Source organism: Barbus barbus, assembly GCF_936440315.1.
Source record: "Barbus barbus genome assembly, chromosome: 46".
NCBI lineage: Eukaryota > Metazoa > Chordata > Actinopteri > Cypriniformes > Cyprinidae > Barbus > Barbus barbus.
The window spans coordinates 18,448,987-18,476,800 of NC_136724.1; the positions used below are offsets into that span (position 1 = coordinate 18,448,987).

At 38.0% G+C, this 27,814-nt stretch overlaps 1 protein-coding gene across 3 annotated transcripts in view; it reads right to left on the bottom strand.

Annotated features, from left to right (window-relative positions):
* Positions 1 to 27,814, bottom strand: part of LOC306864592 (collagen alpha-1(XI) chain-like) — a 71,347-nt gene that overhangs the window by 16,996 nt on the left and 26,537 nt on the right. For all 3 annotated transcript variants that reach the window (XM_079408695.1, XM_079408693.1, XM_079408694.1), the window contains 38 exons: positions 27,422 to 27,478; positions 25,502 to 25,555; positions 24,922 to 24,975; positions 24,743 to 24,796; positions 24,597 to 24,650; positions 23,535 to 23,588; positions 23,385 to 23,429; positions 23,174 to 23,227; positions 23,050 to 23,094; positions 22,478 to 22,531; positions 20,922 to 20,966; positions 20,021 to 20,074; positions 19,617 to 19,661; positions 19,165 to 19,218; positions 19,032 to 19,076; positions 17,961 to 18,014; positions 17,757 to 17,864; positions 17,563 to 17,616; positions 15,293 to 15,346; positions 13,640 to 13,684; positions 13,488 to 13,541; positions 13,362 to 13,406; positions 12,656 to 12,709; positions 12,520 to 12,573; positions 12,107 to 12,160; positions 11,902 to 12,009; positions 10,496 to 10,585; positions 8,281 to 8,334; positions 6,381 to 6,488; positions 6,036 to 6,143; positions 5,057 to 5,110; positions 4,528 to 4,581; positions 4,330 to 4,437; positions 2,204 to 2,257; positions 1,984 to 2,037; positions 1,794 to 1,847; positions 1,063 to 1,116; positions 278 to 385 (listed from right to left, as the gene is read on the bottom strand). In XM_079408695.1, coding sequence (XP_079264821.1) covers positions 278 to 385; positions 1,063 to 1,116; positions 1,794 to 1,847; positions 1,984 to 2,037; positions 2,204 to 2,257; positions 4,330 to 4,437; positions 4,528 to 4,581; positions 5,057 to 5,110; positions 6,036 to 6,143; positions 6,381 to 6,488; positions 8,281 to 8,334; positions 10,496 to 10,585; positions 11,902 to 12,009; positions 12,107 to 12,160; positions 12,520 to 12,573; positions 12,656 to 12,709; positions 13,362 to 13,406; positions 13,488 to 13,541; positions 13,640 to 13,684; positions 15,293 to 15,346; positions 17,563 to 17,616; positions 17,757 to 17,864; positions 17,961 to 18,014; positions 19,032 to 19,076; positions 19,165 to 19,218; positions 19,617 to 19,661; positions 20,021 to 20,074; positions 20,922 to 20,966; positions 22,478 to 22,531; positions 23,050 to 23,094; positions 23,174 to 23,227; positions 23,385 to 23,429; positions 23,535 to 23,588; positions 24,597 to 24,650; positions 24,743 to 24,796; positions 24,922 to 24,975; positions 25,502 to 25,555; positions 27,422 to 27,478 — 2,352 coding nt within the window. The remainder of the gene's footprint in view (positions 1 to 277; positions 386 to 1,062; positions 1,117 to 1,793; positions 1,848 to 1,983; positions 2,038 to 2,203; positions 2,258 to 4,329; positions 4,438 to 4,527; positions 4,582 to 5,056; positions 5,111 to 6,035; positions 6,144 to 6,380; positions 6,489 to 8,280; positions 8,335 to 10,495; positions 10,586 to 11,901; positions 12,010 to 12,106; positions 12,161 to 12,519; positions 12,574 to 12,655; positions 12,710 to 13,361; positions 13,407 to 13,487; positions 13,542 to 13,639; positions 13,685 to 15,292; positions 15,347 to 17,562; positions 17,617 to 17,756; positions 17,865 to 17,960; positions 18,015 to 19,031; positions 19,077 to 19,164; positions 19,219 to 19,616; positions 19,662 to 20,020; positions 20,075 to 20,921; positions 20,967 to 22,477; positions 22,532 to 23,049; positions 23,095 to 23,173; positions 23,228 to 23,384; positions 23,430 to 23,534; positions 23,589 to 24,596; positions 24,651 to 24,742; positions 24,797 to 24,921; positions 24,976 to 25,501; positions 25,556 to 27,421; positions 27,479 to 27,814) is intronic.

Genomic DNA, 27,814 nt, shown 5'->3' on the forward strand with positions numbered 1-27,814 from the left:
CTGAAATGTCCTTAACAAATATTAGGACCTAGAAAAGTAAATGTATCAGTCGGAGGCACAGTAACATTTCAATTGAATTACAATCTTTTATTCATCTCGGACACATATAGTACTTAAATAATTTATAATTAGTGTTGGAAATCTCATATTTAATCAGCATAATCCATCTCAATTTTTTTTTTCTTTCAGTAAGGCTCACCTCATTGCTGTAGTGGTATCTAACTTTTCGTGCCTTTTATACATGCATAAGATCCCATGCTAGTTGTGTCACACTTACAGGATTACCCTTGGGTCCATCATCTCCAGGGGGTCCTTTGGGACCTGCAGGTCCAGCAGCACCAGGGGGACCAGCTTCACCTTTCTCTCCTCTCTCACCTTTTGGGCCCTGCAGCATATATAACAAAGATGAAAGGGCAGAATAAAGAGCCCTGAGGCACTCCATGAACAAAAGCACCCTGAGAACAATGAGTGCAGCCATGCTCTACATTTTGATAAAGCAATTCAAAAGAGTTAATCAGCCATTCATGTTGGTATTGACAGGTTAGAGTTTTGACAGGCTGTAATTTAGATATTCCAAAAATAACAAAGTTAACTTTTTAGCTTAAATCATCAGATTTTTTCCCACTGATTTCCACTTACAATGTTACTCAAGGTTTTTGAACACCAACCAGGAATTGTTAACATGTTAATGGAAAAGTCATAGTTTCATGTATTTCTGGTGTCAGAAGCTGCTGTTTTTTCAAATTAGTTTCAATAAATGGACATTTTGAGTTACAGTATATTTATCACGGCACACCTTTATTCTAAAAGTTCAAGGGAACTTTTATTCTTCATGATATAAAGTTAACTGACAACAGTGTGGGCAATATTTTATTGCAAACATCACCGTATTAAGCATTTCATTATATGATGAAAGGAAACACCTTTATTGGAATCATTCCTGCAATTTAGCGACTCACTTAGTGTGGCTGCTTAATTTGAGACTATCAATAAAGGCCGAGAAGCTTACAGGAATTGATTACCCGCACCATGACACAGATCTCTCTCAAAAACTTTACTTACCCCAGGTCCAGGCTCGCCAGGAGGTCCAGGATTTCCAGCTTCTCCTTGCTCACCCTGTTAAGAATATTGCAAGTTATAATTTATTACACAACACCATACAATTGTGTTATTTAATGCTCCATCCGACTCGAAATCCAGAATTTCTAGCATTCTAGAAGGCATATGCAAACAAATGATACTGAAATTAGTTGAACTTCCATTTTGGAAACTTTAATGGGAATTCTAAATTTAACAGTTTCTTTAACTTCAGACAATTAGTGGCACTGCCATTTTGTTGCTTTATAAATCATCTTCCGTGTTTTTGAAAAATTACTGAAGATCGGAGATGTCAAGTAGACTCTAATGGAATAAATCATAAGTACTATTATCAAAACAAAGCTGCATGTTGTTTCTTGTTTAGTTGTTTCCTAGCTTAGCTGGTCTGGGCTGTAGTGGACATAACATTCGGCTCCTAATGGATGTAACATCATGGTGACCTGTTACATATTCTAAATTCATCTCCACAGCCAGCCACAGCATTAAATATTGATGGCCTGTGGGCCTGCCAAATAGCAGTGAAATGGAGGGGGTATTATCAGAACTGCAGTAATGTAGGCATTAATCGTTTTGTTATACTAATTCAGACAAAAAGATGACACGAATAATAAATTAATGAAGTCTGTAAAAGAGATTTGAAACAGGACCATAGCCACATTTTTGGGAATAAACACTGAAGCTGGGAATACTCTTACCTTCTCACCTACAGATCCCATTCCTCCTATTCCACCAGGAGGACCTTGTGGACCCTTCAATAAAAGAAGTCGATTTGTTAAGATGCAGATGTGAAAACCATTAACGCTAGAGCCATTTCGTTAAACAAAGCGGTATAATTAATGGATTTGCTGATGAGATTAAATGTTCAATGTTGAGAGATGGTCTTACGTCAGCACCGGAAGGACCTTGAGGACCTCTGGGACCAGGTGGGCCAGGGGGACCCTGTGGCGAAACAAGACAAATGAGACTTTACTAACAGTTGTAGGTTAAAACATAATAAATAAAATGTGAAAAATTACAAAATAAAATAAAGTCATGCCAAAGGCAGTTAAAAAGAAAAATTAATTAATAAAATAACTATAGTTAGTAATTGGTTACAACATCTTACCATAGGACCAACATCTCCATTTTCTCCTTTCTCACCAGGTGGTCCAGGAAGACCCTGTAAAAAACAAATGAATATTCTTGTTTTTATGTGCATTTATAATAACAGAAATGCCCATATATTTATATACTATAATACACTGACATCAGCAACCGTGCGAAGAAATGTGCAAAGACACACTATTGCTGTGAGGCACCGAAATGGTCCCTCTGATGAAAAGAGAAGAATAATCTGGCTCAGACGCAGTTACCGGAGGACAGCAATAATGCTTCATTTCAGAATTGGTGGAGAAAGGCAAAAAGGCCATATGGCAAATGGAAGAAGCAGAGGCGGAGTACAGGAGTGCTGATTGAGTTTCACTGTCTGTCATCTTGAAATCCAGGAGAGCAGCTAATATTCTTTGTCAGATTTTTAGCTCATGTTCAATGTGAACACTATATTGTTTGTCACCTTTTCATAGGTGGCGAATGGCTAGGGGTGAAAAACGTAGAGGACTTTCAACGCTAAGCACAATATGAAAGCTATTTTACCCAGCACAGAAACCCATCTATGCACATTTACCAAATATATTTCCCCAGAGCGGCACAAGTTGCATTTGAACATCTGGGGAAGGACGCGTCCCCCATCAAACCACTATTACTCCCTAAAAATGCACCTAGGACTTAAGTGAAACACATTTTAAATCCGGAACATTGTGAGAATAAAACGGGCCACCAAAAAGTAGACGGCCAGCAGTTTATTTATTTGACGGTGCTCTCCGCTAAGGGACTAGCTGAAAAATTCATGCCGTTTTTCAGCTTAATTAATGGCCAATTAAATGTTTTACCCAGCAGAAAAGGTGAAACATCCATCAGTGAGAGTAACCAGGGAAGCATTTGTGTTTTAAAGAAGTCCAAAACGCTATATCATTAGAGACCTCGGATAAAACACACCTCGCTGGGGAATAAACAACCTAGGCATGTGACCCCGGTATCATATGTGTTTGATCCTTGACATTTACTCCCTAATTGCCTCGACTTCGGGCGCTGCTCATTCAAAGGTGTTTCTTCGTTAGCCGTAACATGTCAGGAGTGAGGACATCTAAAGTCTAATTTTGTCTGATATTTACTCGCCCAATACCCACGTGCCCTGTGGACTTGGCAGACCAACACGTTCTCGCTGACTGGTAAGAGATCTCATCGGGGCAGAAGCCCTTAGTCAGAGACCATTAACATAAACACTCAATACAGCCTGAAGGGTGTGTGTGCACTGCTCTAATGTCTATTGGACCGGGTCACTAAATGCAATTAATAAAATCCAAATGGAAGTGCATTACGCCCAATTAAAACTCAATTGAATCAAATGGCTCCGAGATTTGGTGGCATAAGAAGACTATAGGAGCAGTCGATGTTACTCCATTACAGAGAGGACTCGCCTTCAGAGGAATCAGCTAATTGATGGATAGAGAAATGGCAGAACCTTGAGGCTTCAGATCATAATGTGATCAAATGAAAAGAGAGAGATGAGATGATTAATATAAATCTTCTAGAAATGCAGTGTTTACCACTAAAACATGACATGACTGTGAAACATGAAACATGTTTGTTTGAATTAGTCAAGAATGCGGTCAGTCAATAATGGCAAAAACACATTGTGCAAATATATATTTGAATATATTTAAATGCATAAACATGCATTTAAATTGCCTTTGACGAGACAAATGTGAGAACTGCTATATATAGAACTGCTACTAGCCTCTAGTTAAAATTACTGTGCAAACACTTTAGGACTGATATTGCACAAAACCTTTAATACTTTTAATAAATTCACTAATTAGTAGCATAATTAAATTGGTAGTAATTATACCACCAGCAAACCAACTGGTTTTAAACACTTAAATGCAATGGACCCTGCGCTTGCATGTCTATATTGAGTCTGTACTTACTCACAGGGCGATTCCAGCAGAGGGGGAATCAAAAGGAAATCAATTCACATCTCAAACACCTCCCAATGCATCTACTGCCCAGGGCCACCAGTTAATGTTGTTTGTGCAGCATTAGTCTGAGTTACCATGGGACTGGGGACTCAGTGCTACACAAAATAAAAATGTTAGCTCATATTTAGGCCGTCGTTGGTAAAGCGGCACTCACCTGCAGACCGATGGGACCAGGAGGTCCAGTGAAGCCTCGGGATCCTTCATCTCCCTTCTGTCCAAACATACCCTGCTGTCCACGAGGACCTGGTTCACCATCACCTCCCTGAAAAGACATTAGACAGAGTTGCAATGCATTTCATTATATGCAAAACGTCACAAATAATAGATTTTTGTATGTGCAGTCAAGACGTACAGCAGGTCCCGGAGCTCCAATAGTTCCCTGAAGACCAGGTGGACCTGGTGGACCCTAGTGGACACAATGAAGAACATAATCAAAACAACAGCTGTACTAATTCCACAATTCTGTTTCCTTAATCATTCGAATACTGGCTCTATTTTTACTTTTGAGGAAATTATTTGCTTTTAGTAAGTTAATTTCAAAAGTAAGTCAAGAACTGCGTAAACTGATTCAGTGATTGACTATTTGAATATGTAATTCATGATTCATGATTGTTTTAGATCAATTAATTAAAAGAACCAGCTCGTACAACTCATTAAATTGTGAATCAGACTATACTGGTTGTGCTGTTTGTTTGTTGTTGCATGCAAACAGCAAGGACAACACAAAATAATTTTTTTCTCTCTGGATTTAATCATTGGAAGAACCTTAAAAAAACAAATATCGTTAAAATTATTCAGTCACTGTATTTTAAGTAAAACTGATTCTGAATGCAAATTGTACTGTGTGTATAAATAAGGATTTTACAATTGAATTTACTCACGTGTTCGCCTTTGTCACCTTTGCCTCCTTTCTGGCCTGGTTCTCCCACTTCTCCCTGAAAAGGTTTTAAAATCAGTCATGCGATATCCATTTTGACTTATTAAAACTATATAACGCATAAATCACACACATAACTGAAAGAAGCTCCATGTCGAAGTAAACCATTTACTGTGCAGTAAAAGATATGACATTGCCGTCGACCTGCATGGAGTTTTACTGTAAATCAAATGATAAATATTGTCTCTGAACTAACAGACATGGTCAGATAAAGCATTTCTACAACATATTCTTTGCACGTAAGCCCATGAAGCTTGTTAGAGGATACTGATGGAGAGACAACGTTTATGGTACCCTGTGCTAATTTGATTATAGGCCGCCTTTGCTGATGATGATGGATTGGCGGCAAGGGCGAGTGACTGAGAGATAGGCGTGCATTTCAGATGGCTATGCAATGTGTGTTTGTGATGATGAAGAATGATCGCTGTCCAAAAAGTGAGGGCGAGGAATTCTGGGAAGAGATGTGAGATATACTATAGTGATAGGAGAGAAATTATTTTCTTGTTTTCTCGTACAATATTTAAGAAGCAACATTGTAAAAGTGTTCAAAGTCTTGAATAAAGTGTATTTTTCTTTCTTACCTCACTGGAAAATAGTTTTTTAGAGGACAAAGTGAAGAGATTTTAGTGAGATTTATGCTTAAAAACTATTTGCTAATAGGATAAGACTATTATACTTAATTTGACTCATGTTACTTTTTACTAATTTTTTGGTGGTGTACAGCTGTTAATGTAACTTTAGAAGTTGATGGAAAACTTCAGTATGAAAGTGAAATATGTTATAGTCCTGGTTTAGTGACTGTGAATTGTCTTCAGGAACTGACACATCAAGAAAAACATTGTATTAATGTATCAGCTAACTTTGGTAATGTGTCCCCTCTCTTCTATCTAAATGTATTAATGTGAATCAAAATTGCAATTAACCTTGTCACCATCTTCTCCAGGTGGACCCTGAGGTCCTGCTGGACCTGGCAGACCAACTGGACCTTGTACTCCATCCCGACCGGCTGGACCTGAAGGGCCTCTCTCTCCCTGAACAAAAATACAAAATGATTTTTCAGTTTTTGCCAAATCACATTCTGAATTGCAATCTTAATCATAATTTTTTTGTTTTTTTACATTTACTGAAAAATATATGTGGTGCTAAGGTGGAGGCTATGCAGTTACTATGCTGTAAGAAACCTTAAACTATTCACTGTCACTTATAAATGTATTATCTAATATAAGAAACACAAGTTTATCATCTTGATATCTAATCAGCACAATTACCGGTGCACCCTTCTCTCCAGCAGGTCCCGGGGGTCCCTGAGGTCCAGTACGTCCAGACAGACCAATGGGGCCAGCAGGTCCTGCTGCTCCTCTCTCACCAGGGGAACCCTATGACAACCGGTGATTTAACATATTTGACACGCAGATACTCCATAGACATATACATGCTACACAAGTCTGATTTACTGAAGCATATACCACATTAATATGCTTCTAAAGATCTGGCATACCTCACTCATTAGTCATGTATAAAGGATTAAACCACTTTCTCCCAAGCAACCACAAAATCACTTCCTTTTAAGGATGTATTTTTAGTCCTGAAAATCCAAATGAGGAGCTTTTGCTTTTGAATGATTTTGCTTTAGCACCAAAAATCAAGACATTTCAGACAATTTTCAGACTACAATGCAACTGCTAATGCTAGGGTGTTGCTACAGTATGGTCTTTTTAACATGTCACTATGCAGATTTTAGGCTGTTGCTAGGTAGTTGCAAAGGTGTTTTTAACTCTGTGTTGTTGCTGTGTGGATGTTATGAGGTTGCTATGCAGCTGCTAAGGCATTCTGAATATTTTTTACATTTACATTCACATTTAGTCATTTAGTAGATGGTTTTATCCAAAGCAACTTACAAATGAGGACAATAGTTACTACAGTATGTTATGGTGATGTTAGCGCTTTGATATGTGGTTGCTAAGGAGTTCTGAGTGTTTTAAACTATGCGAATGTTAGGCTGTTGCAATGCTGTTGCTGAGGTGTACTGATGGTTTTTAACATTATTATACTAAAGTTAGGGTGTTGCTATTTGTTTTTAACATGTTGCTATGTGGACGTTAGGACATGGATGCTAAGGTGTTCTTAATGTATGGGATTTCCACACGTTTAAAAATCATAAGTCCCACAACTTTCCTCAACAAGCTGATATATTTGTGGTATCATAACATATCCATGGTACAAACCATGCAGGACAGCTGATGCACCATATTTCACCTGATAGTGATCTTTGTCTTGGCAAGCACTGCTAATTAAATCATTGCACAGGGTCAATACAGAGGGTCTTCAACACATGTGGATGAAATTGCCCAAAGCTGTGTAATGTGTTATGGCAAGTGCAAAAAGCGTTGTGAGTGTGGATGATCACAATGGCACAAGCTGTTGAAAGAACAAGAAAACTTCCTGTTGTGGGTGCCAAATCTGCTCTCACTAGTGGGCGAACATGCCCTAGACTTCTTATCTCTCTTTCAAACTTGGTTTAATTTGTAGACCCCTGCATCTTCATACAAATGCAAATGTATCCTTTATCGGACTGACACAGCTGAATGTAAAACTCCTCAATGACTTTTCATCCATCCATTCTAATCTGGCAGCACACTGTCAAGGCCTGAAAAAGAGCAATTATAGGGTGACAATACTTATCTTTTTTTTCCTTAAGAGAAATGAATCAGTGAAGAAAAGAATGTGGTTTTAATTTGAGAAACTCTTGAGGACATTCAACGTCATGCCGGTCAAATAAAATCTAATGAAACAGCTATGGTATAAAATGTCAAGAGGAGGTAATTACAAACCAGTGCTGTGAATTTATCTGGAGACACTCTGGTGGTCACCCTCACACCCTCTAGTGTTAACTTATGCCACTGCATGAGGCACTGTGGGAGACATTGATCCAACTCTGTTTGCTTCGGTATCTCTTGTTTATTGAGAGTATGAATCAGCGGTGCACTCTTCTTTGTTTGTGTGTTCGGTAGTGAAGAACACTTTTAAAATCCTTAATGGTGTTTTTGAGCCTTAGATCTTCCTGACCACTCCCTCAACCCTCTCAGACTCCTAAATATTGAATATTGCTTTTGGGAGAATGAGCTACTCGCACTGAATAATGGGAAACCATGGAAACAGAGTACTTACAACAGGACCAGGGGGGCCCTGAGGGCCCTCGGCTCCTTTCAAACCAGATGGACCCTGCAGAGGGCAAAAGAGAAAGAACAAAATATGAGTGAGTAAATACGCCTAACAAGAAGGTTCATATCAAAGTGTTTGTTATTTTCTCTTCAGCATAATCAAACATGTCACCTATTGATGCTCAAAGCCAGATCTAAACATGTACTGTAGATTTTAGTGCATCGTGCCTGAGCAAACAAATCTACCTACACAATATGATCAACACATAATGGAGATTTCACATTGAAAGCTTTTGAGAATCCACAATGAAAGTGTTTTTGGTTGTGCTTTTTCAAACTTCGCTTCTTTCATGTGTTGTGACCAGATGTATGAAAACCTACATGTATGTTTGCCTACATTATTGACAATAAACCTAGTTTTAGGCATCTCTTGTGCTAAGTTTGAATCTATGGAAGTGTGAAAGATTTTTGAGAATTGCAGCTTAAATTTCAGACTTTTTCTTAAGCTATTGTATGGCTTCAGAAAACTTGGAATATAGTGCAAAAGTGATATTGTTTTGAAAACTTATTCTTAAATATTACATGAAACAAAGAAAGAGTTTGGAACGACAATTTTTGAGATGACATCATTTTTATCTATCATTTTAGAAGAACTATTACTTTCAGCCCATGATCATAATTACTCTATTTCTGCTCTTTTTCTTGCTCATAAACTTAACTGCTTCAAATATTACCTGGAACACTGTGGAAAATACAAAATCCTCAAAGGATTACGCTCTAATGAATTCCTATGAACTCCTATTTAGCAATTTCATGAATAAATCCAGAGATATGGTGGTCTCATGCAGAACTCAGATTTCACCAACAGTATTGTAAGCTTTTTATTAAAGGGAATAGCTAACCAAAAAATGAAAATACTTATCCTCATGTTGCTAAAACCTCTCACTTTGAAAGAACCTTTACAAAGATTTGATGTCAAGTCCCAAAAGGGGCAAAAAAGAACCTTAAAGCACTATAAACAGTTCATATGTCTTTATTCCAAATTCTCCATCTTCTGAAGTCATACCAACGACATTTAATGTTATTCACATCCAACCTGTACCATGGACACCATATTTGGTTCAAGATTATGACACATTTCAATCCGTTCCTCACTTGAAATATATTGCACACGTTGTATGGACCCCTTTTTTATGGCACTTTTTGTCCTTTTTGGCACTTGTATAGGCCTAGTTAATTATTATATAATGAAGAAATTATGGTTGCAGAACTTATACCCACTTCATGACAGACTGTTGAGTCCTACTGCTTCTAAACCGATTTTTGTACTTGCACAAACTACAGCGCAAACTGACATCGGGTTTGGTCGCTTCTGACTGTGGCTTTCATTAATCTCCCATATGAGAGAGAAATCCACAGAACTCGACTGCCTGCTGGTTCTGCCTCTACCCGATTGATATTTACTGGCCCCTTTTTCTCTCACAGGACAGTTGTCAACTGGGGCACAGTAAAAATCAAAGAGCTGACAAAAGCTCTCATGTGTGTATATGTGAGGAGATTTGTGAATCCATGTAAATGAACTTTTGGTCCCAAACTACACTTATATACTAATATGAAACTAATATAAAATGTCATGTAGTTGTTTCATGAACGTCTTTATAGGTGCATCTGTGAGTGTGTGTCAGTGTCAGGTCTCATGGAGCTGCCATGGTGTTTTGTGAGTGAGGGCTTGAGATTGCCTCTCTAAAGGGCAGGCACACACGGTGGTCTCAGTAATGACTGTTGCAGTCCTAAGAGAGAGGAAAAAAATCGCCCCAGTAGAAAACAATCAGGCAGTGCATGAGAGCCAGTCTATGCCACTGACCTTGAGATCAGACATCAACAATGAGCAAACAACCTCGTCTCCCAAAATCTAATTGGCAGCATTTCCAATTAAATCATTCTCTGAGCAGATAATACATATAAAAGACAACAACCCAGCCGCTTCAAAAGGAGGCAAAGGGAAAAACGTGAACCACAGTCAAATTAGCATAATGTATCTCTGCATTAAACAATGCAAAGTTAGCTTTTTTAGAGGTTATACACCTTATTAAAGTCTTCGTGGAGTGTATTGAAGTCCAATTCTGTGGATGTAATGAACCAGGGCTGCTGTCTAACTCTCTACCTCTAAGATTAGGAGGATTTATTGCAGTGATTTATTCGCAATGGGAGCATGATCTTACCGTCACTCCAGGAAGACCTCTCTCTCCTGGGAACCCTCTCAGTCCTGGAGGACCGTCTTTTCCTGGACTGCCCGGAGGACCTGGATCTCCCTGTGGACAGACAGTTGGCAATTGAATACTTTATTAAACTTCAAATATAATGAACAGAAAATTTACACAAAATGAATTCTCAGCTGATGTTAATGAGCTCTGAACTGATGAAATGATCCTGAATTATTGCTAGCTTCAAATTCACTGTCGCCAGCGCTGGCAGGTCGATTCAATTAGTATCTCAGACTCCACAGCATGATTAAAACTGAAGTCTGTAAATTCTATATAATGAAACATGTTTTCAAACAGATTTTTCAACCAATCCATCTATCTTAAATTGGTCTGACAAACAGAAACTAAAATTTGCAGGCCCAAGAAAGTTTTTAGACCACTTTTTTTTTCTTTTCTAAAAAGAAAATTTAAACACATTCTTCAATCAAAAACAGCACAAATGATTGAACAATAGTGTACATTATTGGTAGCTCCAAATAAATTGTTGTTAATAGAGTTTTAGACACAGTTAATATTTCAGCACAATTAAAACAAGCCTGCCTAAAACAAGTATTAAGAATACTAAAGTGTCTTGAGGGGCCAATAAGTGCCTTCGAACAGTAAACTGCAATCAGACAGGCTTGCCTGAGGGGCTCAAGAGTGAATTCTGAGATTTAAACTTGCTAGAAAGCTTAGTGCTGTTTTAGCCATTTGAAAGACGACCTCCACTTGACCTCAGTGTCTCTGCATTTTGATTGGGCCACTGAAAGTGTGAGCTAATAATAAGAAGAAACAAATGAGCGAAATCAGGAAAGTAACTGCAGAAAGGCCGTGAGACTGACCGCTCAGACTGAGGCAGCATACTCTGCCTCCGGGGTGTTCACTCATGTCTGACAGCCTGTCTGAAGTGGGCCGATCAAGCTGATTAAAGTGTCTCCGTTTAGGAGTGGCAGAAATTGAAACCGAGACAGGAAGGTTGGACACTCAGATAAATTCAGCTCCGCTTTTAAAAGCCACGTCTACTAACAATTTAGACTCTATTTAGAAAGAGAATTCAGCAATTCTCCACAGTATGAACGTTATAGCTCTGGAAAACTGGGATACACTTGGACAGAACGAGTTGTTGGTCAACAAATTGATCTCCACTGGCTCTTTTTTCCTAAAGAAATAATAACTGGAGGTCATAATCAATCATTTTTTGTTCAGTTTGACCTTGTCTGCTGGGCACTTTTTGTTTTTATTGTTACATTATGTGGTTTTCCAATAAGAAAGGTTTGAAATTCAGCTTAACTATTGATAACAAGACAATCAATTATTTTCTGTTTGTACATGCCCTCCATATATTCTATTTGGCTGAAAGTCATGTAAACATGAATGTCATTCACCTTTGCACCTTCTTTTCCACCGGCACCTGGAAGACCTTGCTCTCCGGGGGGACCAGGGGGTCCAGGATGTCCTCTCTCACCAATAGGCCCGGTTTCTCCTGTTGGACCCTTTCAAGCCATTACAGACATATTTGTTATTTATGAGATTAATAGGCAAATCCTTGTGCTTATCTCAAATATTATATGCAAAAACATAAACACCTACCTGTGGTCCAACAACACCTCCAGGTCCTGGTGGGCCAGTTTTGCCTTGGAAACCCTAGGGGAAAAAATCACTTACTGCCTGAAAAGCAACCATCTATTGGTGGACCATCAAGTACAACTGGATTTTATATGACACAGTTTTACAGGCAAAATGTAGCTGCAGTAATTCAGACTAGGTTTATTGCTCTTAAATGTGATAAACAAGCATCTCCTACTGGGTCATGTCATTAATAACGCCTCTGCCTGCATCAGACAGTACCTCCATAACTCAGATTTACACATAACTCAGAGGAAGTGGGCTCATTCAGTCCCTGAACACACTCATGCTGGAGTAACTGATCAGTGATGTCTGCTATAGGTTATCGCTTAGGCTATTTGGGTGATCTATATGTGTGAGTGATCGGAAACACTTACAGTCTCTCCCCGCTGACCAGGGTGACCGGGCAGCCCATCCTTTCCAGGTGGTCCCTAAAACACAGAACAAGATGAAATTAATTTTAAATGTCACATTTGTCAGCATCTAAAACAGTATAGACAAATAGGTACTTACAGGGGGGCCCTTTGGTCCTGAGAAACCAACGGGACCCTGGGGCCCTTGAGGTCCCTGGAAAAGACAGGAAAGAAACTGGTGAAAATCTGCTGTTTTACTTCAGAATATGGTAACAATGCACTACATATTGTTTAACGGCAATATCAGAATCTGAAATGTGAATTAGAAAAAGCGCCATGATCTTTTGTCTAACAATCTCAATAAAAGTCCAAGGAAGGAAAGAAGCAGAATTTTAAAATACTCACGATAACAACATTTTAATAAAAGATTACAAGCTGAAACTAAGCGCAATGTAGGTAAAGTCAACAGGTTTTCGAAATGCTTAAAAGAAACCCTTCCGATTCCAACTGAGAAACAGAATAAATAAATAGGCAAACACTGAAAAATAGAGGAAGAAACAAGAACAGGATTTCACAGTGGAAATAAACAGTGCAACATCAGATTTCGAGTGATGTGTGCCTTGGACAACAGCCTTCCAGTGGTCTAATGCTCAAGAGCTCTTCATAAATCTATAATAGCTTCCAGACGAAAACACAGGTCTGGTGGTAAGTCCTCTTATCTGGAGTACACCCACATGCTGAGCTAATCCTCACTGCGCTTCCTGCAAAAGCACCCTCTCTGAGCGCTTCAAGCCGTAAAGCATCTCACTGTAGATGGTATGATGGGATAAAAATGTTTGCTGCAATGCATTCTGGGTGGCACTTACTCTCTCGCCGGGTGGGCCAGGTGGACCGTCGTTGCCCGCTGTGCCCTGTTGGATAATGAGAGAGGAAAGCATAAGGACTGTGCAACCGAAGTGATTGACAAAAACAAAGTCTGAGGGAAATAGTACCTTAGGGCCTGACTTTCCTGTTGGGCCTCTGGCACCGCGTGCACCACGGGGACCCTACAAAAATCAGCATATTTAGGGCTTGGTGACTTGCATAATTAAATAAAGCAAAATTAAGTAAAAATGGAAGGGGGAAGTGCTGAAGCAGTACATACCGTCGGACCTCTTTGACCTCTTGGACCGGGTTTCCCTGCAACTCCCTTTGAAAAGAAAGAAGAAAAATGAGTGTGGTAAAAATTGAGGGTGAATTCAATAGCTACACAAAGCAAATCCAATCACTGCAGTTGCTGCCGTTCTTTTTGCCAAGATGAGATGGCAGTGTGTATGGGGGAAAACAAGCATTGGATACCTTCCCCTAGGATTTCTAGGAGCCACGGCAATATTCGTTTTAGATGAAGTGTAGGTGTATTAGAAGCACACAAACATACACACATACAGTACACTGTCATTTTGTTCTCTGCTCATGGGAAGGATCTAAACACTTGGAAAAATAGCAGATAACCTGACATTTAGTTATGAATTATCATAAACGTTTAGGGCACAGTTGCTTTTGCTAATAGGTTTCCCAACAACATTAGACAAACTCAAGGTTTGTTTGCAAGGGAGAGCAATTCCCATTGAATTATTCGGTGAGGCTCTCTCAAGGGAAATTTTCGATTAGTTTTCCTTAGTGATCAGCACAATTTACTCGTTCCATGCAACATAGGGGTTTGAGGAGTGTGAGTATGCAGAGCCATAGTGCTTTTTGCTCCATGATTATTCTGGATTTCAGTCAGAATGTGTTGTAATTTCCATCTGTTGTGAGGAATTACTGAATTTCTACTAAATATACTAGTTAAGAAATCACTTAACTTGCATCTAGCAAGGCAGCTTGGTAGGCTATTTGTATTGGTACAGTTTCTGTACATCACTCTTATTGGTGCTTTACCCTTTCAAAAATTAACCATGGTTTTATTATAGTAAAAGTGTAGTAACCATGTTTTTTTGTCATATTGATTAGGATTTGTATAACCACATATATATATTTACTACAAACACCATGGTTAAACTATGGTTAGTGTAGCAAAACCATGATTAATTTGTGGTTACCATGGTTTAACTATAGTAGCTATGTTTTTTTATTTTATTTGTAGTAAAACCATGGTTAATTTTCATAACTGTAGACTTAACATAATTTATCTTTTGCATTCTGTTAATGAAATAGTCACAAACATACAGTATCTCCATTTATTTGATAAAATGTATCTAAAATGTGAATCTAAATGGAATTTTTACTCAGTAAAATCCAGGCTCTCTTATCGCTTTAGCACAACAATGCTACTCATGTAGCATTGGACTATTCTGCCATATTGCGTGTTGCAGTTTCTCCCATTCATAAGTATAGGAGTGAACCGTCTTTGTATTTCTACAGTCTTTGATACCATGTAAAACACCTTTAAATGTAAAGGTAAAGGTAAGTGTGAAGGTAAATGCAAAAGCAAATGTAAATGATATACATGTGAAGGTAACTGTGAGGTGAGCGTCTATGTAAAGGTAAGTACATTCAGATGGCCTTTGACCCAACATATTCACACACTTTTGCCCACTTTCTGCAAGTAAATCGTTTTCCAGATGCATGGTTGTCGTTGAATCACCATGAACGCAGTTGTTCCAGCATCTTTTGTTATCACGTATTGATTCGTGTCCATCTTTTTGTACAAAGTCATCATACAAATCCTTTCATAAAAGGAATCAATCAGCCTTTTTCATATGTTTGTTACAATGTAGTGTGCACTTCACACAAAGCAGGTTGGAAGAATCCATCTCACCCTGCCTCCTTTCTCTCCGTTGGCTCCTGGGAATCCGGGGAAACCGGTCGAACCCTGCAATTGAAAGAAAAAGACTTAAGGGAGGAAGAGAAGGCGGCAGGACCAGCATATTAACGAAGGATGAACTCCAAGAGTCCCGACTCTCCTACTGATTCCGACAGTTAAATGCCATTACAATCTGTTAGCATTGGCTTTGCTACTTCCACTGTAGAGTTTTAAATAGCTGTGAGACTGCTTTGTCCCCATTGTCGGCAAGCTTTTTTCTCAGAATAATTCAGCGGTTGAAAGATGGACTTTGAATGCGTATGATATATCCCAAGATAAACCAGGCTGATCTCGATTATCAGTTTCCTTGTTTTGTTTGCACAAGACTAAGCGCAGGAGAGCTTCAGGAAGGGATCGCTTGTCAGTGTGGAAACACAACGGGGTCCACCGAGGACAGAGGATGATATAATCAACTGAAATAACAGACGTTGGATGAAAACAAATGGCCACTCAGTCAGATAAACAACCAAACAGAGTTAAGAGTCACTACTGATGAGTCTTAATCGCTCTCATTCACACTTCTTGTCTGTTTCTTTCTCTAATTTTCAATGCAGTAAATTAAAAACAGCTTACCCATGTTCCTCAATCCTGGCAGCGGAATAAGCATTCAAGAAATAAAATCAATACATTGTTTTACACATTAATTTTAAGGCCAGGCCTCCTGGAGAAATCAGGTTTGATTTACCACAAATGATATTATGAAACTGTAAAGGTGAGATATTGACGAATAAGCAATGACACTCTATAAAAAAATACCACAACTCTGACACCAGTAACCACTCAGACAGTGATGGCTGGTCTTCAAAAGTGCACTTCATGATAATTTGAGAGTTGGCAGGCTGTTTGAATCCATTCCAGAGATGATGGCATGTCAAAGTGCTTGTAATCACATCACTTGTCTGTCGTTCGTTAATACTCCTAAATAGGAGCGGATTTATGAGACTGTAAATCTACCAACAGAGTCAGCACCTCTGCTAGGACTGGGCTTTATTCCATCTTATTCAAACAAATTCATGATAAGCTTTAAAGGTGAAATATGAAATTTCTACTCCACTATCAGCTACTGCAAAAATAGTGAATGAGATTTCCCTGAACACTCCCTCTGTCTGTCACTGGTTTGACAAACAAAAACTCACCCCATTGGTTAAGCTTGTGTCAAGTCCATCGGGTCATGCAAACAAACAGGTTTTGACAGCCTAACACCTCCAATATATGTTCTTACATATTCTTACATTTATTGTAGTCTAAGAATATATATATTTTACATGTAAACAAGTAGTAATATCTTATGTTTTAGGACAAAAAAAAATAAAATACTGATTATAAATTATAAATGTGACCCTGTACCACAAAACTTGTCATAAGCATTTATAAGCATTTTAAGCATGATATTTATGCATCTGAAAGCTGAATAAATAATCTTTCCATTGATGTATGGTTTGTTAGGATAGGACAATATTTGGCCAAGATACAACTATTTGAATATCTGGAATCTGAGGGTGCAACAAAATCAAAATACTGAGAAAATCGCCTTTAAAAAATCTAAATCTAAATGAAGATGCATATTACAGATCAAAAAATAAGTTTTGATATATATATACGGTAGGAAATTTACTTCATGGAACATGATCTTTACATAATATCCTAATGATTTTTGGCATAAAAGAAAAAATTATAATTTTGACCCATACAATGTATTTTTAGCTATTGCTACAAATATACCCCAGCGACTTAAGACTGGTTTTGTGGTCCAGGGTCACAAATGACTGTAAAGCGCACTCCATATACATTGACCAAGCAACATATCAAATTGTGAACTGAAAACTCAGAGTCTTCCTAATTGTACGAACTAGGTGCCTGTAATGATGCTAATGTATGTCATTGAAGATCTCCAAACCTCAAAGGCCACTTAAGGTCTAGTTTGGGGCTGGCTTGGGCCAGATTGGGTACTGCTGCTACAGCTGATGCTGTTGTTGATGAAAGGCGCTGAGGTCTGACACAGGCATCCGGCTTCTCCTCGCTGCCTGCGTGACCAGCATCCCCAACAGCACAGGGAACAATCCTGGCATGAGCTGCTCATTTTAAAAAAGCCTCACTCGGTGCAGCATGAATAATGCATTCTCAGGAGGGCATTAGTTCATGCTAATGAGCCAAGTTGTTGTTTAGCTCATAAGTGAAACAATCGCGATGCAGGTACAGGTGTCATGTTCAATTTAAGTGCATACCTTTGGCCCTTGACGTCCTGGATAGCCAGGCAATCCTGGAACACCAAGTTTGCCCTGATGGAAAACAAGCCAAGGATCATTAGTGCAAGAACATCTCTGGACAAACAAACATCTCATTCGATATTAATATTCCAAACACACCGCGCCTCGGTAATCAACTAACAACGGTAATCCGTAATTAACAAGCAGCGTACCTTTTCTCCAGCAGGTCCCAGGGGTCCAGATTCACCGTTGGGACCTGCACGACCCTTCGGGCCCTCTGGTCCATCCTCACCTCTGGGTCCGGCCAATCCAAGCTCACCCTAATCATGCACAGAAAACCAGCCAATCAGTGCAGCCCTTCATGGGTTAAATTAGCATGGGCTGAAAGCCAGCAAGGCTGGATGCTGTTTATTTACCCTGTCGCCTTTGAGACCCATGTCTCCCTTAAAACCCGGGAAACCATCCTCGCCCTGAAAAGTAAGATGAGACATTAGGGAAGACATATATAGTGATGAAGCTATAGCTTGTGCATATAAATACAGCACCATTAATTTTTTTGCATTGTACTAGATCTCCATCTGCTGACAATAATGAAGTACTGCAACATTGCCATTTTAATTCAGTCAAGAAGTTAGAATATTGAGTATCTGGAGTTTGACTAAAACTGTGCTAAGTGAGCTACAGCTGAAAGACACTTAGCTAAATGTATGCTAACAGCTAAAAGTAACCTAACAGCTAAATGTATGCTAATTGTTTTAATCTATGATTGAATTCTCATTCTCTGTCACTAAGCATCTGTCACTGAATCTTTCACACGTGTATGATGCATTATGCAACTTGTGACCACCCAACGGCATTTGGTTAAAAGTGTGCTAACGGCTAAAAGTGAGCTAACAGCTAAACGTATGCTAACTGTTATGATTCATAATGTTGATTTAATATTGAATTCCCATTCTCTGTCCCTAAACATCAGTCTGAATCTCTTGCTTACATGTGCATGATGCATTTTGCAACTTTGTGACCACCTGACAGCATTGCCAACTCAACTAATGCCTTATTTATTTGGATATGGACACGGCTACACACTCAGTCTTGTTATGATGGCACTACAGTATCAATCCCACCATCAGTTGAGTGTCATTCTCAAATATTTTTTTCTACATTGCTAAATTACAGCTGACTGCAATCTGATTAGCATTCGTTTCAAAATGCGTTTATGGTTTTTGAGAAGGGGAAAGAAGAGGTTTGTGTGGCTCTGGATGTACTTAATAGTGATGGAGTGATTTTGTGTCTTGAATAAGTGTTATGACACTCTCTCTGCATGATTAAACAGCACTTATGATATGATGTTTAAGAGGAGAGAACGTGTAGTGGCTGTTGGACTATTTTTATGCAGATTTAGTGACCAGCAAGTGCCACTGCAATGATTCTTAGTCCAAGCATCAACGTCTAGCAGCGTCATTCAAAAAATGTGGATTTTTGCATACCTTCTCTCCTTTGCCTCCCTTCAGTCCACGAACACCATCAGCACCCTGTAAGACGGAGAGCATGTGATCAAGCAAAGATCACAAACTCAACGAAACACCAATAAATCTCTATCAAACACAAAAAATGCTTTACCTTCACACCGCGAGGGCCGGGATAGCCGATGGGGCCCTGGGGACCGGACTGGCCCTGAAAGTGACAACATTGAAAAATTATGAAATGTGTGCGGCGAAGAACGAATATCTGTGGCCGAGGTAACCTTGCAAGAGGTTTATAGCTAAACATACTGATCAGATACTTCCAAACAATGTTTTCTAAATCGGAAAGAAGAAAACCAAAGGCGGGCACAAATATTACTTAGGTCAGACAGCTAAAAAAATCCAGATTTAATGCTCTCCAAGACACATTTGCCTCAGAGAACGATTTGAATTAGCAATTTTTGCTGCTTTTTAGCTGCCTGCTGGCATTAGCATCATCACATACGTAAATACATTTTTATTACTAATCCATAAAATAATAATAACACAGAAAACCGATCAATCAGTACACATTCTGCATAAATGCTCCCTAAAATTGTGTTTCCTTACCAAACCTCCTTTCTCTCCAGGTGGACCCTCTTTACCAGGATGTCCCTATAAAATAAAGACAGATAATTGGTATAAAGTGACAGACGAGAGACATATATGTCTCTTTAGTGTGTGACATTAGCTATAGCTGTCAAGGTTTGCTGTAAATATCTAAAGATCGTGTTTTAAATCACTTGAGTTGCATATTCAACATACATCTTTGCTATGATGCTTCTATAGTATCAATTATGTCAGCAAGCAAAATGAAGAAGTAAAATGTAAGAAGATAGAGAATCGGTTATGGTATTTGTCAGAGTTATAGACAACGGGCTGTGAAATATGTTTCAACCATCACCTATCAGTAGTTTAGCAGACATGAATCACTTGATATATATTAGTATCACTGATATATTAGTATCACTTACAGGAGGCCCATCTGCGCCAGGCAATCCAGGCAAACCAGACCTTCCCTGAGGACCCTGTATGAAGAGACAGAGAAAAAGAACTTTGATTGGATTAAGAAGAATTTCTTAGACCATAGATGCCCTACAGCCAATAACATGCACTGAATCATGAACTTATGAAAAATGAAATAAATGCATGCTCCGCCGATGTTTCATCTATCCTGCACCGAAGCTCATTTTGCATTTATTTATGTAACCAAAGCAACAGAGCAAGAAAAACAAATATAAGCGATTAATAACACCGCCCTGCAGCATATGTGCTGAATGAAATCCAATACTTGTTTCTTACTAATTTCTCTTGTCTCATAACAAATATGATGTGAATTTCAAAGTCTTTTTGCTTTCAACAACTATTTGTAAGGTGAAGAAGTTCTTAATCACTGAAAAAACTGCCATAAAGCTACCTCAGAGCCAGGTTACAACTATTTGTTCAATTATCAACCAATTTTCACTTGTGTGAATGATTCAGAAGACATTGTTTTATGCCTAAATAATAAATATATTGATTAATAAAATACATTGTTTTATGCCTACTCAGGATTTTTACACTCCTTTGCAGATTGAAACCAAAACTTTTTTTTTTTTCACATTTTATTGCTTTTGTTAGACACAATCTAAATTATATGTATATGTATATGTATATGTACATATACATTTAGAATTTTTGGAACTCAGCATCATCAAATTAGGTATATCTTTTTTTTTTTACACAGGTCTCCATTTAAAAGAAATTGCTGATTAGAAAAAAAAAGAATATATATATATATATATACACAATATGTTTCATAATCTTCCTTTTTGTTCTCCTTCTGTTCAAAGGGACACCTGAGAATTATATGCATAAAAACTACGAAAGACTTACTTTTTCTCCAGGTGGTCCGATGGGGCCCTGTGGACCTGGAAGACCCTGTACAACAGAAAACAAACAGCAAACGTCAAGCTTTGTTGCCATGGCAGCAGGGCGGGGGGAGATAGAGGGGTAGGTGTGTGGTAGAGAGTAGCCCAAAACGAACTGAAGACTTACACCCAATAATGGACTTATTGTATTGTCCCTATATGAGTGTGTGTTGGCAGGGTCACTCGTGTTTGCACAGAGTGTGTGTGCATACACACGTGTGTTTACTGTGTGTGTGTTTACAGTGGCTGATTCAGTGTATTTGTGTATGTGCTGACCAGGAGTTCACTCCAGGGAAATTTGAGCTCACTGCTCTGATTTGACCGCTGCAGGTGGGGCGTTATGAATGAGACGCTTTCAGCTGCCCACTTCCTCTGAGCCCAGCAGAGGCTTACAGAAATATTTCAAATAATTTCACCGTGCCCTCTGAGCTTCAGAGTCGTTGGGAAGTAAAAATTATAGTAGGGATGAGAAATTACACACACACACACACACACACACATGCTGGTTTTTGTGGTTTATGGGGACTCTCCATAGGCGTAATGGTTTTTATACTGAACAAACTGTGTGTGCTATTGCCCTACACCAACCCTACACCTAAACTTAGCCCTCACAGGAAACTTTGTGCATTTTTAGATGTTCAAAAAAACACCATTTAGTATGATTTTTAAGCCTTTTGAATTACGGGGACATAGGCAGTGTCCTCATAAACCACCTTCATATTGTAATACCTCTGTCATACCCATGTCATTATACAAATTTGTGTCCTCATAAACCACATAAACATGCACACACACACACACACACACATATAGTATTATATTATATATAATATACTCTATATATATGGATACTATTATAGTTTTTCATAATAATTTAATTTTAGATTGTATTTTTAGAAAATTGTCTTTCATGCTTCAATTTTATATATTTTTTTATCATTTTTATTGGTTTTTGTAGGTTTTAGTACACACACACACACACACACACACACATACATATATATATATATATATATATATATATATACACACACACACACTGTATATTAATGATTTAAAGTAAAATATTTCAGATATTTATTTGAATATTTAATAATAAATAGATATTCTATATACATAATTTATTATTTATTATGGAGCTATATATTAATCATTGTCCCCTTTTTAATTTTTTTACTTTTTAATTTTGTATTTTAACACAATATACCACAATTTCCAATACTTTCTTCCCAAATTCTTATAGGGATTGCACCTAAGAGATCATTTACAAATTAGCATTACTGTAAATTAATAAATAATTTTTTTTTTTTTAAACCCCTGCTTATTAATTATCTGATTTTATTAAATTCTGTGAAATTTCCAAGGGAACCCTCAATATAAAAAGTAAATTACAATTTAGATGACATGGGATTGCTTGATCCAAAGTCAACCAAACTGTATCTTACATAAGAGAGACAATACTCAAATCTTACAGTAAAACCTCTGAGGTTCAGTGTTTAAAGTGTGTTTGTTTGTTCTCACCTGTGCTCCTGAGATTCCCTGTTGACCAGGAGGGCCAGGCTCTCCCTGGGGTCCCTGTTCAACAGAAAATTATGGTACATGTCAGCTGCACCCTCAGCATATCAGATCACCAGCAATGTTCTATACATCTCTGTGTGGGTTAACATAGTGCTTTACTTGCTGATGTGAATGTGATGCTAATATAGTGAGCGCAATGCTGACAAAATTAAGTCTATTATAAGAACAATATTAATGTTAAAGCTAACAGAAAAAAGGCTACCATATACCTTGTTCAGAACGCCTGTCCTCATATTTGACAGAAATTTCAGTGTTCTTGTTAGTCATAATTTGGTTCCAAAAACAAAAGATGTTTCGATTTGATGTGCCAAATTCCAAGCTATTTTGTTGCACAAGGTTTATTCGTCACTGTGGCAGTAAGAAATTAAATTTAAACTTGACAGTAGTCAAGTACAGATACATAAAGGCCGAAAGAAGTCTAAAACCCAGAGAGATTCATTCAACAAATATTATCAGCATCTGCTACGCTGATTATATCGTCAAAATGCCATGTTTACGAGATCCATGTCTCTTACCATGTTTCCTTTGGGACCCTGTGGACCATCAACACCAGCAATGCCCTGCAGAAATCAATTGTGAAAGATTAGAAGCGAGCAATCAGCATCATATCCACAAGATTATAAATTAAAAATCACTTACAGGTTGTCCAGGAGATCCAGGAGGGCCTCTAGGGCCGAGCAGACCTCGTGGCCCCTGAGATAAAAAGAAACGAGAAGGTTCTGATTAAAAAGAGCAAGTATTCTCTTCTGAATTTTAATAGGAATCATGATATGCTGTTGAATGACTCTGCCCCCTGGTGGCAAAATGGAAATAAAACATAGAAAAAAAAAGCAATGTGGGACACACTTACGCTCTCACCAGCAAGTCCTCTTGGTCCAATCTCTCCATCTTCTCCCTGTCAAGGAGGAAGAAGTGAAGAGAATATGGTTATTCTAATAGCCGAAACAATGTAATGATAAGAAGGCCTTTTTTTCTACAGGTGATTCAGAAAAGCACTTACTCTTGGTCCATCCTCTCCGGGAGATCCATGGGGACCTGGAGGACCGTTCTCACCCTGTCAGAAAGAGACAGACAGGAAGCATCATACTTTATTACATCCAACTTAATATATAATCTTTTCACCTTAGCTTGAAAGTGATCTAGGGAGCCATTTTGGATCCTATAATTATTACCAGTGTTGACATGGGAAAAGACTGGAAATACCCTACTGTAGAGTTTCCAGAGCAGAAGGCTCTTAATTTCACCTCGGAAGAGCTCATAATTATTTATTCTATATCCTTAGTTCAATGAAGAACAAAACTGTCAGCTAATGTTGTGCGTTTGATGTTTCCGATGTACAGTAAGGGGTAAGATTTTTGTTGCTGTTAAAAATAAATATTTATATTTTTATATTACAATACATGTACAGCTATAATTTATTTATTATTATTATTTATTATGATTATGATTATGATTTTTTTTTTTTTTTTACAAAAAACCTAATGGTATTAACAGTCATTGTAAATAAAAAAAAAATGCTAATCAATAGCACTGGGATAATAATCTGCAATATAATGCAATGTCAAGTTATTAATTAATGTTTGTTATTAAAAATTGTTCTGAGCTTCAGCACAACAGAGATGTTCAGAAATAAGATAGATAAATCATAGTGAAGATAAGACATTAACAAAAAAATAAGGTTACATGAATTAGGAAAAATAAAAATTCAGCTTGTTATGAATTAAAGTATTTACGCCTACAATTTAGCAAAATCAAAAGCTGAGTAGAGAGCATGAAATATGAAGAAATTAACTTGTTTGTGGCAATCAATGTATGTCATTTATTAACTTTATATTACATTTAGTTATTTCATATGTAACAATATACTGTACATTAATTGTCCATGTTTTTTATTTTATTTGACCATAATATACAGTTACCTTTGCCAAAATCTTATAGGAGTTGCATGTTATAGGAGTTAGCATAAGCTGGAAAATTGTTGTGAATCTCTTCGTCTACTTTTCAAAACCTCCTCTTTTACTGAATTTCTCAATTTAATTGATTTGTATGAGTTCATACTCACCCTGTGTCCCTTCTCACCAGGAAGACCTGGAAGCCCATCAAAACCTCTGTCACCCTGAGAAGAAGATGAGGTAAAAAATTAAAACAATATATTTATATGTACTATATAGCATATCACATATATGTGGCTGTGAATATTTCTTGTACTTTAGATCCGGATTCTCCAGGCATTCCACGGGCCCCATCGGATCCAGCTCGACCCTGTCACAGAAAGATCAGAGAAGATATGAATATTAAGTGTCCATACGCTAACTGAAGACTCATTCAAGTGAAAGCAAAAATTAATAATCTTTTGTGCATGTGAAAAATAAAAATAAATATCTTACTCTCTTGCCAGGTTTTCCCATTTGCCCTGGTGGGCCCTGGATACCCCTCGGACCCTTTGGTGGAAAGATATATGATTATTTAAAGTGCCCCTATTATGGATTTTTAAAAATGACCTTTCATGCAGTGTGTAACACAGCTATAAGTGAATGAAAACATCCTGCAAAGTTTTAATCTGAAAGTGCACCGTGTATACAGTTATTGTCTCTCAAAAGAAAGAGTCGACTCTGAATCATTGAATCAAGTCATTTTTAAAACGAATCCCAATCTTTTGGAGCGTTAAAAGCTCACAAACACTGCTTTAAATGAAATCGACCAATCACCGCAGATTAGCATCATGCAAAGGAGGGGTTTGGAAAAATGAATCGTTGAACGAATCGTTTGGGAGTCGTTGAGCAAATAAGGTAAAAATAAGTGCATATTATAAGAAAATTAAAGTCTTTTTTGACCTTGCATACATGTCAATATGTTGTTGGGGACTCCCAAAACCAAAATATGAACCTTTCATAACCCATAATAGAGGCACTTTAAGTAGATAATTTGGTAGGATGACCTTTGGTGGTGAGAAAGGCTTTGTCTTACCTGATGGCCAGGGTCTCCACTCTCTCCCTTCAGCCCAGGAGCTCCTGGAAGACCCTGAATGTGGTTGACACAAGAGAGATGTATTAGACCAAGACTAGACCAAACCAACATGTTTTTAACATACAGAAAATCTGCACTATATACAAAGAAACAGCAGGTGGCAATATTTCACAGCATATACAGTACTATTCCTGATCTTCACTTACCCAGAGAATCAAAATAAGCCCTGAATAAAAGTTACAGTTTTTCTCAGTCGCTTTGGTGCATTTCTCAAATCATCCTTAATATTTGCAAAAAAGTATGTGCATTTCTCAAAACAATTCGTACAAACAGCACCACACAATAGATTACCTGCAAAAGCCTGTAACTTACTCAAAATCTTTAGTTCATCTCTCAAAAGTAAGTATTTATGTCAATGAACAAATCAGTGCCATCAGAATGAAAAGTGGCCTCTTCTTCCTCTTCCTCTGTTTTGCCTCTGTACCCTTCCATGCATCTGCACTCCTCTTCTTCCTCTCGGCTGTTGACCCTGATCGTTTTCTGGATGTTCATCCATTGTAAGAATTTGTAACTTTTGTGCTGTCCTCTGTCTATATACTGTATGCTTTCCAATTGAAAGTTCATGAGATGCACCTTTGAGCTATTTCAGAGAACTGGTTTATAATTGATTGATCTATATTCTCTTCATTAGGGAAAGTCAAGATTCACTTGCACAATTCATTGCAAATTTACAAAAAGTCTAATACAAATGTGTAGAAAATATGCTTGACAGTTTGACAACTAGATCAACCATTTTGCATCTAATGACTCATACGATGAAATAATGACTAGATGTTTTGAGGGGAAAGACTATAGCACAGAGAACTATATAACACATTTTGAGCAACATGATATTAGCAACTGATAATATAGGAAACCGCAGACAAATGTACATAATCAGTTGCATGAATGTACCAAAGCAATCGCAATTTGTTCAAAAGAATGAGAAACTGCTTTTATGATGTGCACAAGTGACTAGATGATGTGGAGGTTGAACAAGTAGTTTTGAAAATTTCATTTCTGATCTGAGAAATGCACCAAAGTGACTGTAATGTAGTTGACATAATGGGTTGGACTTGTTTAAATATGTAGTTATTGCACTTTACTTTAGGGAATGGTGCTGTTTCTTTTGCATCGCACCACATGAAGCAGAATACTTAGAAAAGAAACTGTTGATTTTGAAACTGCTGCTATTCCAGACAGACTGTCCTAGTTTTTTTCTAACTGATTTCAAAGATAATTTGATAGTTGAGTTTTGCATTTATTCCTAAAAATACACCCTACTATAAGGAACCATTTGGAAACTTGAAGATTCTCATTAGTTTGCTTTTTAAATGACACATCTAAGGATTCCCAACTAGCCATTAAACAGTACCTGTGTTCTTTTCTTAAATAAAGATTATGATTTCAAAGTCTCTTAAATTCCCACTGCTCATTTCATACTCAGTCAGTCACGTAAGATAAGTATGACATGACAAGGCTGTGGTTTTCACTTCTCAAATGCTTATTATGTATATTTTATTCTATTCCAGTTAAGGTTTGTTTTAATTCAGGCAATGAAAATGTTTCTCAGTTAATAATAACCCTGACATTGCCTTTCTACCCATTAAAAAGTAGTCAAAGAAAAGATATTGTGATATAAACATTTTGGAGCCCAATATGTGTCGTCTCATAGAAGACATTTGTTGGGATGATTTGGGATGTTAAAAACATTTTACATATTTAAATAACAGGAAAGTGAGGGTGTTTTGCATATTAATAGCGATGAACTTTGAATCACTGCATGAAATTGCATTGCTCTGATTTTCAGTCAGTAAAACTGTGATTGGAAAGCTGATTGAGTGGGACTTTTGCAGAGGTCATAGTGTCACTGAAACTCACCACTGGGCCAGATCTTCCAGTGAGACCCATTGGACCTGATGGACCTCTCATGGCGAGCTGTGAAAACAAACCAAGGAAGCAAAATCACCAAAATATCATCAAACATATACAAGAATTGGCAGACATCTACTCCCCTCAGCCAGAGGAGGAGGGGCGGTGCCTGCATTTGTCAAGGACAGATCTGAGCACTAATCTGTAGCACCTGTCGGGTCGCCCTCCTGCAGGTCGTGAACCTTGCTAGTATTTTTAACTAGTCTCTCCGCATGAGTCAAAGCAGCCTGTGCTGCTCCGTTTCACTCTTGTTTTAGCGCAAACAAGGCCGGAGCAAATCCCCTCCCCACCCTGTGACCTACCGCCCCACCTCTTCCCTACAAACAGGCAAGAGTCCCCCAC